Source organism: Contarinia nasturtii, unplaced genomic scaffold (assembly GCF_009176525.2).
Source record: "Contarinia nasturtii isolate CC-2019 unplaced genomic scaffold, AAFC_CNas_1.1 Cnas_scaffold_1037, whole genome shotgun sequence".
In the NCBI taxonomy this organism is placed as follows: domain Eukaryota; kingdom Metazoa; phylum Arthropoda; class Insecta; order Diptera; family Cecidomyiidae; genus Contarinia; species Contarinia nasturtii.
This window is the reverse complement of record NW_022198383.1, coordinates 4,837,692-4,849,278: the sequence shown is the minus strand read 5'-3', so window position 1 is coordinate 4,849,278 and position 11,587 is coordinate 4,837,692. Positions and strand designations below refer to the sequence as shown.

The 11,587-nt window shown below is 32.8% G+C and overlaps 4 protein-coding genes across 9 annotated transcripts; all 4 read left to right on the top strand.

The window, feature by feature from the left end:
* The first annotated feature begins 85 nt into the window (after positions 1 to 85).
* On the top strand, positions 86 to 2,434 carry LOC116344207 (phospholipase A1-like). Of its 6 annotated transcripts, XM_031772656.1 has the most exons (7): positions 86 to 265; positions 423 to 593; positions 664 to 690; positions 1,518 to 1,579; positions 1,643 to 1,811; positions 1,894 to 2,064; positions 2,125 to 2,434. In XM_031772656.1, the coding sequence occupies exons 2-7, from the start codon at positions 473 to 475 to the stop codon at positions 2,280 to 2,282; spliced, it is 708 nt and encodes a 235-aa protein (XP_031628516.1). In that variant the 5' UTR covers positions 86 to 265; positions 423 to 472; the 3' UTR covers positions 2,283 to 2,434. The 6 variants fall into 6 exon arrangements, 3 of the variants coding, with proteins under 3 accessions (XP_031628516.1, XP_031628515.1, XP_031628514.1); XR_004201389.1 differs by lacking the exon at positions 1,518 to 1,579 and having other exon boundaries at positions 1,732 to 1,811; XM_031772655.1 differs by lacking the exon at positions 86 to 265 and having other exon boundaries at positions 384 to 593; positions 1,933 to 2,064.
* Positions 2,435 to 4,418: 1,984 nt separating this feature from the next.
* LOC116344378 lies at positions 4,419 to 6,136 on the top strand. Its single transcript, XM_031772882.1, has 7 exons — positions 4,419 to 4,511; positions 4,571 to 4,643; positions 4,720 to 4,883; positions 4,942 to 4,968; positions 5,031 to 5,318; positions 5,383 to 5,553; positions 5,634 to 6,136. Exons 1-7 carry the CDS (start codon positions 4,460 to 4,462, stop codon positions 5,861 to 5,863), a joined length of 1,005 nt encoding a protein of 334 aa, XP_031628742.1. The 5' UTR covers positions 4,419 to 4,459; the 3' UTR covers positions 5,864 to 6,136.
* A 553-nt stretch (positions 6,137 to 6,689) lies between these two features.
* LOC116344269 (phospholipase A1-like) lies at positions 6,690 to 8,392 on the top strand. Its single transcript, XM_031772737.1, has 7 exons — positions 6,690 to 6,797; positions 6,912 to 7,136; positions 7,201 to 7,227; positions 7,301 to 7,591; positions 7,662 to 7,730; positions 7,846 to 7,947; positions 8,008 to 8,392. The coding sequence occupies exons 1-7, from the start codon at positions 6,737 to 6,739 to the stop codon at positions 8,271 to 8,273; spliced, it is 1,041 nt and encodes a 346-aa protein (XP_031628597.1). The 5' UTR covers positions 6,690 to 6,736; the 3' UTR covers positions 8,274 to 8,392.
* Positions 8,393 to 10,035: 1,643 nt separating this feature from the next.
* LOC116344073 (phospholipase A1 member A-like) lies at positions 10,036 to 11,569 on the top strand. Its single transcript, XM_031772452.1, has 6 exons — positions 10,036 to 10,167; positions 10,252 to 10,476; positions 10,533 to 10,559; positions 10,627 to 10,914; positions 10,986 to 11,151; positions 11,220 to 11,569. Exons 1-6 carry the CDS (start codon positions 10,116 to 10,118, stop codon positions 11,500 to 11,502), a joined length of 1,041 nt encoding a protein of 346 aa, XP_031628312.1. The 5' UTR covers positions 10,036 to 10,115; the 3' UTR covers positions 11,503 to 11,569.
* Positions 11,570 to 11,587: the final 18 nt, after the last annotated feature.

Sequence of the window (11,587 nt, the reverse complement as noted above, 5' to 3'; positions counted from 1 at the left end):
TTTCACACTTTCGTCAGACCTTTGCTTCTTTTTGTATACATTAAAAGTATTGAAGACATTGGGGCTGAATTTAATGTATACAAAAAGAAGCAAAGGTCTGACGAAAGTGTGAAAGAGTATTGTATACGTTCGCTTCACCTTCGTCACACTCTCGCTATACTTTCAATGCAAAATAAGCATTAAGAAATAAACATGAAAATGAAGGTGTGAGCAAAGTGTAGATAAAGTGTACGGTGGTCTGGCATGTTCACGCGGGTGGTGTAAAGTAATTTCGTGTTTGGTTATTTTGACTATACAATTTTCAGGTGAATATAAAATCCTGATTCTTTCAATTTTTTGTAAGTTTTAATATGTTTTTATCGTTTTAGGAATAAAATCAATGCTCGATTTTGAAAAAGAAATTGAAATTTCGTGTATTTCAGACAATTTTGCTATTGAATTCAATACATTTTATCTGAAGTGTGATGAAACGATGGCAAATCATAGTTTTAAATTTCACGAGGGTGAAATTGAAATAATTAAAAAATTAGTTGGAAAACGAGATAAAATTATACTTTTCTTTCTTGGCTATGAGGATCAAATGCCCATAGTTCGTGAGTATTAAATCTAAATCTTGAAGTTTAAGAAACAACTAAAACAAATTCGCAATTTAATATAAACAAGCCGGACGACATTTGAGAATTGCAAGAGGTATATACAAACAAAATCATATTCTCCATGTTGCTCAACTAAATATATTTTTCTATGTAGAACAATTCTATTGGTGAGATCTAAAAGAACGCAAGTGTGTTCGACTTTGTCGCAATAAAGGAATGTATGTTTTGCGCCAAGTAAATTTTGAAAAAAGAGAGTATGTATTACGGCTGAATCAGTTATTGGAAAAGGAATGCATGTTTCGCACCAGATAAATTTTGAAAAAAGAGAGTATGTATTTCGGCTGAATCAGTTGTTGGAAAAGGGATGCATGTTTCAGTTTTGTTGGTTTGGATAAAAGAACGTAAGTGTCTTTGTTCTGGAAGTGGGCTTTGGTGGATCCTCAGGATCATCAGAACCGCTCCCAGTTCTGGAAGTGGACCCTCAGGATGGGCCAGGGCATTGTCAAACCATAGTCTGGTCCATCCTGAGGATCCACCAAAACCCGCTTCCAGAACTGGGAGCGGTTCTGATGATCCTGAGGATCCATCGAAGCCCAGTTCCAGAAAAATCATCGTTAAACATGCATCCCTTTTTTAACAACTGATTCAAAATCACTTACTTTCCTTTTGCAAAATTTATTTGGTGCGAAACATGCGTTCCTTTATCAGCAACTGATTAAGCCGGAAAACATACTTCCCTTTTACAAAATTTTTTTGGTGCAAAACATACTTTTCTTTTAGTAAGACAGAATTGGCAAAACACATACATTCCTTTTCCAAAATTTAAAGCGAAAAAAAAACATACGTTCTTTTAGATCTCACCCATAGAATTATTGAATTCCAAATCAACAGCTTGCGTTATAAGTTACGATTTTTTGCAAGGACCCAACATATTCAAGGACTTGCAATACTTTACGACACTCAAAAATAGATTACCAAAAGTGGTAGATACCATTGTTTTTCGCTTAAAAATAATCTATTTGATTCTTTTTTTCATTGAATTTCAGGTCGATATGTCAACATCTTTTATTCAAAATATTGTTGATTCGAATCACTTCAAAATAAAATTTTCCTCTGTATATTTGTCGGGGTTTAGTTTGGTCGGACATGTAGCGGGTAATGTGGGACTTGAACTGCAAGGAATCTACGATGGAAAAATGGTGCCAGCCATTTGGGGTAAATAATTTCGTTTTGAAGATTTTTCATTTCCCTTTGGAATTTTTATGAAGGAAATAAATTTTCTAAATGTGGCAAAAAGCATTCGATGCACCGCATATCGGCTTTCCATATCCGATAGAAGACGGAAAACCGCGACGAGTGCAAAAAGGCGACGGTAAACTTGTTGTAGTTTTTCATTCATCTTGGATAGGAGGCAAAGAAACTATAGTAGATGTTGATGTTATTTTAAACAACGGAAACAACCAACCAGGTCAATTGTTTATTTATGTAAAAAAAAATATGTAATTTTAATTGTGGTATTGCTATACAGGTTGTGAAAATCCTACAACATCCTTGAAGTGCAGCCATCGAGCTGCGTTCATTCTTCGGGAGCTAATAATTATAGAGAAGAGCAATAGACTGTTGAAAAATCGATGGGGAATTCCATATGCACAGTCGATGACAACTTTTTCGATCAATTTCCCTTAGATATTACTAGCCCTTCTTTCGATAAACATGGGATATATCGTTTACGCACTGGCAAGATATTCGGTACAGATTCAGATGCAAGCCTATTCAGCTTATTCAGCCAACAAAGTATAGAAAAAGTTTTGCACGCTTTTAATTTGAAAAGGAGTTCAAGGAGCAATGAATGAATAATCATCATAAATGCATTTTAATCAATAAATAAAAAAGAAAGAATAAAAATTGTTGCCATTTTTTTTCTACAACAAAATACTTTTATTTCGAACTTCATATTATAAAAAAGTGGAATGTTATAAATTCCACACTGTAGTAACAATAAAAACACATTTTTCTGAAGAAAATTTGTGTAAAATGAGGTTTTTATTCGAAATGACCCAAGAAGCGGTCCCATATTTATGTATAGTCGTTGACAAAACAATGTTCCAAAAATACATACAAAAATACAAACACTAAAGCAGCATTTTCTGTAGCTTATTTGTATGTTGATGTTTGTTTTCATTTGTATTAGTTCATCTAATTGCGTATATACAAATTATGAATTCCATGAGTTTCAAGTTATCCATTTGGTGCCTCAAAATTTTAAGCATTGCATTGGTTCAGTGGTTACGCTTACGGTGCATGACACTGAAAGTCTCAGGTTCGATTCCGTGTGAAAACAATTTTTTTTTCTTTCATCTTTTTTTCTTATTTTTTTTATTTCATAGTTTTTTTGCATTGCTCCTAATTTTTGTTATATTTTTTCGAATTGCTCTATTTATTCATTATGAGTGGAAGAAACAAGAAAAAAAAATATTTATCTTTCATTTGCTTTGAAACTAGACATATTAAATCTTATTAACATTTTATGGCGAAATGTCTTGTTTTTGAAGCAAATGTACGATGAATCATTTTTTTTCTTGATTCTTCCATTCATAATGAATAAATAGAGCAATTCGAAAAAATATAACAAAAATTAAAATAAAAAGAGAAAAAATATTTTGTTTTCACACAGAATCGAACCTGGGTCTTTCACTGTTATGCGTAACCAAGGAAACATTTGAAATTATATGGTGCCAAAAAGCGACACTAAAATCAAAGCGATGTTGAAATACATTAGTAAAATCTTTATTGCGCAGCAAAATTCAGGGTGTCTCATATAATCGGGTTTTCCAGGGGGATGGGAATTTTGAAAAACCCTTTGGGGAGTATGTTGGGGATAAAAGATAGAAAATTTCTATCTGAGCAGAATTTTGAATTTTCCCCAGGGGGGGTGGGAGTGCCCCCAATTTTTCAAAAGTTCATCGGATCAAAAAATAATGTACTACAAAGTTGTTCAAAATGATGAGAAAAAATTTTTAGGATCCCTTTTTATTTTAATTTTTGTTATATTTTTTTCTTGTTTCTTCCACTCATAAAAAATGGAGCAATGCAAAAAAACTATGAAATAAAAAAAATAAGAAAAAAAAAATGAAAGAAAAAAAAATGTTTTCACACGGAATCGAACCTGAGACTTTCAGTGTCATGCACCGTAAGCGTAACCACTGAACCAATGCAATGCTTAAAATTTTGAGGCACCAAATGGATAACTTGAAACTCATGGAATTCATAATTTGTATATACGCAATTAGATGAACTAATACAAATGAGAAATAAAAAGTGTTTTTGTGCATAACATTTCATTTCCAATAATCAGAACACAAATACAGCCATAGCATATAGATTATAGCGATTATAGAACGCAGCGTGTATTACAGTGTAATATACATCTGTGATTTTCATAGTAGGAACATTGTTTTGTCAACGACTATACCTAAAATGTTACACACCATTTTTGTCCTTGCACAGCATATTTGCATAGATATGCAAGCTGAAATATTGTTCAAATTATAATATTTTGCTATAGATCTGAACATTTTAGATAACTAGTGAAATTTACTATAATTTTTCTCTGAGTCATGTTGAAAAACGTAAATTTATAATTTTGTCTGTCTGAGAATGTTTCAAATGCGTGCCAATCCAATGTGATATCGAGTTTGGTATTCTAAGTGTAGACTGCATAATTCAAATGTAAATGACAATTTTTTGTCGAAAATTAAATTTATGCGTCAGCAACGAATGAGTATAAAAGTAAGTTGGTTTGGTTGCTTTATTCAAGTAAGAGAATTTACTTTGTAAAGTAACAAAACTATTTCAAATTTGTCATGATACGGTGTAACATTTTGTCTATAGTATTATTTACTATACAATTCTTGAGTGAGTACTTGTAGTTATAAAATTGTTACATTTTTATAATAAATTATAAATTATTTCAGGAACGAACTCAGACACGATTACGACGCCTAATTATGACAAAGAAATTGAAATCTCATGTGTTTCTATCAATGCGTGAGTTTGAGACAAGCGAAATTTGCAAAATCGAAAGATTAAGTCACTCAAATATTTTCGAACTCAAACATTTCAGCGCTGAGGAATTCGATTCATTTCATCTTAAATATGATTCAAAAATGGCCAAATATAATTTTAAATTTCTTGACGGTGAGATTGAAAAAATCAAACTGATGATCGGCAACCGGAAAAAATTGATACTATTCTTTCTGGGCAATCAAGCTCATCTACATAGTGCTTGTGAGTATTGATTTCTCCAATAATTACAAAATCAAATCAAATTTAATTCTATATTCAGCTGGCAGACAGTTTCGAATTGCAAAAGGTACATTTGATGCAATGAATGATTGTATGATTGCCTTAATCATTTCATCATTTTCTGCTTAGAACAAATGCAGAGTACAAATTCCAGCGTGCGCACCATTAGTTACGAGTTTCTATCTGAGCCAGACATTTTCAAAGATTTATTATATTTTTCGGCGCTTAAGTATCGTGTTCCACGCGTCGTTGAAATGGCAACATCTTTTATTCAAAATATTGTCGATGCAAACGATTTCCAAATTAATCTGTCTTCTGTATATCTGTCGGGATATTGTTTGGGTGGTCATATTGCGGGTAATGTGGGACTTGCTTTGAAAAACATATATAATGGTCAAATGGTTCCTGCCGTATGGGGTAAATATGTGAATTTCGAACATTAATTTGGTTATTTATCGATAATATTTGTGTTTCAAAAAAGCATTCGATGCGCCACATATCGGTTTTCCGTACCCAATAGAAGAGGGAAAGCCAAGAAGAGTGCAGAAAGGAGACGGTCAATTGGTAACCGTTTTTCATACCTCCTGGATAGGAGGCAAAGAAAACATAGCCGATGTCGACGTGATTTTAAATGATGGTGTACATCAACCAGGTTAAAAATCATTTTCACTTTTTATTAATCCAAATAACGATTGAGATTTGTATTTTTGAATCTTGTTACTTGATTTTTAGGTTGCGAAAACGAATCGATATTATCAAAATGTAACCATCAGGCTGCATATATTCTGTATCAATTAATTATACAGAAAAGTTTCATGCTGCCAACAAATGAAAAGGGGATTCCATTTGCACACTCAAAGGCAAATCTATCCAATCAATTTCCATTAGATTTCACTAATCCACCTTCCAATCAAAGTGGAGTTTATTATATACTTACTGCCGATATTTTTGGAAGCAATTAGAAACTTAGATTCTTTTAAATTAAAAAGTATTAATAAGAATATATATTTGCAATAATAGAATAAAAGTCAAACTGAATAATTCCACTCGAATTATGGTGACATTTGTTTGAAAATTCATTTCGGAAGAGTATCTCAAGAGCTGTAAACTAAGCAAATTTTATCAAAATGATAGGACTCGAGCTATGACGTATATTCAAAGTTGTAATAATTTTACAAATCCTCCTTCCAATAAAAGTGGTTTTATAAATACTGCCAAAATATTTGAACGTAATAGATAATTATCTGTTATAACAGTTATTTTGTATCGTATTATATCATTTTTGTTCGTTGCAAACTCGCTCGATTCATCGATAAACAGAATTTATTCTTGTTATTCAAAATATGGAATTTTTCAACCGAATTCTTTGGCAAATAATCGATTGTCTTATTTTACTTATTAAATTCAGTTTGTGAAATAAAAAAGACAAATTCGGATGGCGAGTGAATGATGATTTTATATGAATTTTTATCTTTGATATTTTTTACTATATATCAGGTAAATATCAAAAATATTATATTATGTTGATCATAACAGAATTAAGCTTACATGGCATTGTTGCTATGTTTCATTTGAAAAACGGGGTTTCGAATGAATTTCACATCTCATTTACAAGACACACGAAATTTTAATTTTTGAACTAAATTGTTCTTCTGCAAACATTTTTCGCAAACACGTATATATACATATATCACAAATTATTTATTCACAATATAAAATGCCAATTCAAATGAGCTCTTGAAATGTCGTCATCATCTACTGTATTCGTAGTATTTTATTTGCTTCAATCGACCGAAATTTTTTAGTTTGTGAGCAAATAACGAAATTGCATCATCATGTTCATGCTTTGTTATAAAGTAACCTTATCGTTACTTCTTTTAACCGTGAAATTCTCAGGTGATTAATTACTATTAATACAAGAGTTGTTATTAATACAAAAAAGAATCGAAGTTTGTCCAGAAAATTAAAATAAGCTTAAAACAACTCTTTTTCAATTCCTTTTGTTTTTAGAAATAAAAGCGTTGCCTGATGTTGAGAAGGAAATACAAATATCCTGCGTGTCGAATGAAAATGCTACTGAATTTAGCATATTTCATCTCAAATATGACCCAATAATGGCTAAACATGGTTATACATTTTTTGAGGGAGAAATTGAAAAACTCAAGGAGATGATTGGTCATCGAGAAAAAATAATATTTTTCTTTTTGGGTCATGAAGATTTTTTACACAAGATCTGTAAGTATTCTCTTCACCGATAAATGTCTTGAAAATAATTATAATTATATAAAAATTCTATCAGCTGGTAAAAGCTTTCTCATAGCAAAAGGTAGACTAATTGATTTTCGTTTTAAGCAAGCATCAGTACCCTCTTTAACTTATTTATTTTATTTCTGATTTAGAGCAAGCTTCAAAGACGGGCGCAACCGCCTGTACCATCAGCTATGATTTCCTCGGAGATGTAAACGAGCTTTTAAAGTTTTCGCAATACTTTTGGTCGCTTGATAAGCGTATTCCAAGAGTTGTTGAAATGGCGTCATCTTTCATCCAAAACATTGTTGATTCAAAACATTTCAAAATAACGTTGTCTTCAGTATATTTGACCGGATTCTGTTTGGGTGGACATGTAGCCGGTATGGTTGGTAATAAATTACGCGAAATTTACAAGGGTCATATGGTATCAGCAGTCTGGGGTAATTTTATGAAAACTAAATCAATTGCTCAAAGAAAAGTAACCCTCAATTTTTTTCATGGGCAAATCAGCATTTGATCCACCCGCAGTTGGATTTCCTCATTCAGAAATATCGGGAAAACCGAGGAGAGTACAAAAAGGTGCTGAAAATTAATGATAATTTTTTTTTGTGCCTTCATTCCTAATTCAATTCTAAAAATCAGTATTTTAAGACCATTTAAATTCATTTGATGTGTTTGGTTGTGTTTTTGGTAGGCGATGCAAAATTTGTAGGAGTGTTTCACACATCAACAATTGGATTTAATGATACTGTCGCTGATGTTGATATAATAGTAAATGGAGCAGAATTACAACCTGGTAAATTTTGTGATGAAAAATGAAAGAAAATGGCATATTTTACAATATTTTTAATTAAAGGTTGCCAATTTGAACGGATAAAGACAGCATGTAGCCACTTTTCTGGATTTATTCTGCGGGAATTAATTGTAATGGAAAGCGAACAACTTGATAATGGTAAACTAATAGTTCATGGAGCGAATAAATCTGATCAATTTACCGTTGATTTGACAAACCCACCTCATGATAAAAAAGGCGTTTATCACGTTCAAACTGGCATGATATTCGAAACGAAAACGGAAGGCTTCTTACGACGAATGTCTAACTCTTTTTTAAAAACCAAATAACACAGATATTGTCTTCTGTTTCACTATATAAAAATGAAGTGAACTATGCAAACATGTTTATATAATGTGTGTTTGATGAAAATAAAAATAAAATTATAAAAAAAAAGAGTTCAGAATTATTTCGATATGGTATTTTCTATTTGTTTTACTTATTTTAGGAGCAGCACTAAAATCGGTGTAGCAAGAACGCACTTAACAACATAAGAATGAAGCTCAATTGTGTATATCTAAAAGATGAAGACTTAAGGCTGAATGTAAACTCATTTCTTTCGAATTTTCGATTGAACACAGAAGTTTATTAAACATTTTATAAATATTCTAACATTATTTTCAATTCAGTCGATATAATTTCAGTCAAATTTGGTAGTATAAATGGTATAAATGTGGAATGCTTATTCAAATGACACATACGTAGGTTGCTCCATAATTTTTTTTAAAATGGTACTTATAGTGTTGCCCGATGTAAACCATTGTCATATTCGTAAAGTTTGATGTTTTGGTATGTATTCGTGCCCTGAACCTTTTGTCGTACGAACGCTATTTGTATTGTTTACAGTGACTGGTAAACTGCGACTCAACAAAAAAATGAATTTTACACGTGAAGATTTTCGTAAAATGATTTACTACGATTTTCGAAGTAAATTATCTCAACAACAGTGTTTCGATCGACTTCATTTGGCCTTTGGCAATGAAGCACCAACCCTTCAGACAATTTATAACTGGTACCGAGAATTCCGTTGCGGTCGTAGTTCGCTCAAAGACGAGTTTCATACAGGTCGTCCAAAATCGGCTGTTGTGCCACAAAACATCGATGCTGTCAGAAAACTGATTATGGAAGATCGTCATGTGACCTACCGTGAGATTGAGGCATCTTTGGGCATTTCATCCCACAGCATACATACAATTTTGCATGAACATTTAGCCGTAAAAAAGATTTGCTCTCGTTGGATCCCACATAAATTGACCGATGAACAAAAAATGGCTCGTGTGAGTTGGTGTAAAGAAATGCTCAAGAAATTCAATCGTGGTGCTTCAAAAGACGTTAATAAAATCGTCACTGGTGACGAATCGTGGATATATGCCTATGAGCCCGAAACGAAACAGCAGTCGACTGTATGGGTCTTCCAAAATGAAGATAACCCAACGAAAGTTGTTCGAGCAAGAAGCACTTCGAAGCGAATGGTCGCCTGTTTTTTCGGGAGAAGTGGTCATGTGGCAACCGTTCCACTAGAGGATCGTAAGACCGTCAATTCTGATTGGTATACCACCATTTGTTTGCCCGAAGTGTTTGGTGAAATAAGAAAAAACAACCACCGTCGCAAAATAATTCTTCATCACGATAATGCGAGCTCTCACACATCTTTTCAAACTACTCGATTTTTGACCGGTCAAAACATCGAACTGATGGGTCATCCACCGTACAGTCCTGACCTGGCACCCAATGACTTTTTTTTGTTCCCAAGCGTGAAGAAAAAACTACGTGGTCAACGATTTTCGACACCAGAAGAAGCAGTTGAAGCGTTCAAAACACACGTTTTGGAGATATCAGTTTCGGAGTGGCACGAATGCTATGACAAATGGTTTCATCGAATGCAAAAGTGTATCGATCATCTCGGGGAATATTTTGAAAAACAATAAAACCATTTTCGACAAAAAACAACTGTGTTATATATGTTTTTAAAAAAAATTATGGAGCAACCCTCGTATACACGTAGAATTACGTCAATAAGGAAATATATTTGTAAACAATTTACGTATATAAAACTAAGTGCGCTTTATTCTCTTAATCCACTCGACAAACTCAATTTGTAAAGTAATTAAATAAAATAGAAAGTGGTGATCATGTTTTGGAGTAAAGTCATTTTTTCTTTGTTGTCTTTGAGCGTGTTTTCCAGTGAGTGTAAATTAAGTTTAAAACTTTCCCATATTTAATTTATTATTATTTTTTTATTTTGTTTATTTATCATCGTTGTTTCAGAAATAAATGCAGCGCCTGATTATAAAAAAGAAATTCAAATCTCCTGCGTTTCAAATCCAAATGCTACGGAATTCACTACGTTTTTTCTTAAATACGATCCAAGAATGTCAAGTTATGGTCATAAATTCCACCCTCAACAAATGACAGATCTCAAAAATGTAATTGGCAACCGTGAAAAGATTATCTTCTTCTTCCTTGGGCACGAGGACTATTTGAGGCGTTCCGGTGAGTTTTGAACTTTGTTTTTTTCTAATTCCAATACTGACAACTCAATTTCTTAGCTGGTCGAAGTTTTTACGTAGCAAGAGGTAATTTTAATAAAGAATTTGATTTACTTTGAGCTTAAAGCTAATAACAATTTCATGTTCCGTTTAGCACAAATGTTAAAAAGTGAAGCATGCACGTGCACCGTGAGCTATGCATTTCTTAGCGGTCATGAACTATTCAAGTACGCACAATATTTCCCAGCAATCAACAACCGAATTCCGCGAGTAATTGAGATGATGACGACTTTTATAGAGAACATTGTAGATTCGAACGAATTTAGTATAAAGTTGTCTTCGATTTATTTGACGGGATTTTGCTTGGGCGGTCATATTGCAGGAATGATTGGACAAGGATTGAAAAACGTTTATAGAGGAGAAATGGTTCCAGCAATTTGGGGTAAATAATTCAATAATCTAATCAATTCAAATGATCATAAAATAATATGATCGATTTTCGAAATCTTCTAGCATTTGATCCTCCTCGAATTGGATTTTCTCCCTATAATGTATTTCCGAGACGAGTACAGAAGGGAAATGCCAAATTTGTTGCAGTATTCCATTCGTCTCCGCTTGGTGTCCAAGATTTAATCGGTGATGTTGATATAATGTTGAACGGAGGAACGAGTCAACCTGGGTACGATGGAAAAAATCTTTCTATTTTCAGTTTCAAATTTCCAGTAATATCTTTTGACTTTTCAATAGATGCGAAAATGAGTTCAATACCTTTGGATGTAATCACTACGCTGCTTTTATTCTGAGAGAATTAATCTTATTGGGTGGTGATGAACTTCGAAAAAATGCAAACGGAATCGCATTTGCAACCGGAGAAATGAATAGTTCTGATCAGTTATTGCTTGATTTTACCAATCCGGATTTCAGTAAAAGAGGAATTTATCATATTGTCACTGGCGCAGTATTTGAAACTAAAAAAGAAGGATTTTTTGATCGTTTTACCAAAAATTTCAGAGCGCCTGGATGCTTTTAAGTTTCACCCCTATTTTATATGATTCATTAAACCATGCTCTGGAAAATAAAGTGAAATTTATTTCAAATATTCCCTTTTTTAATTT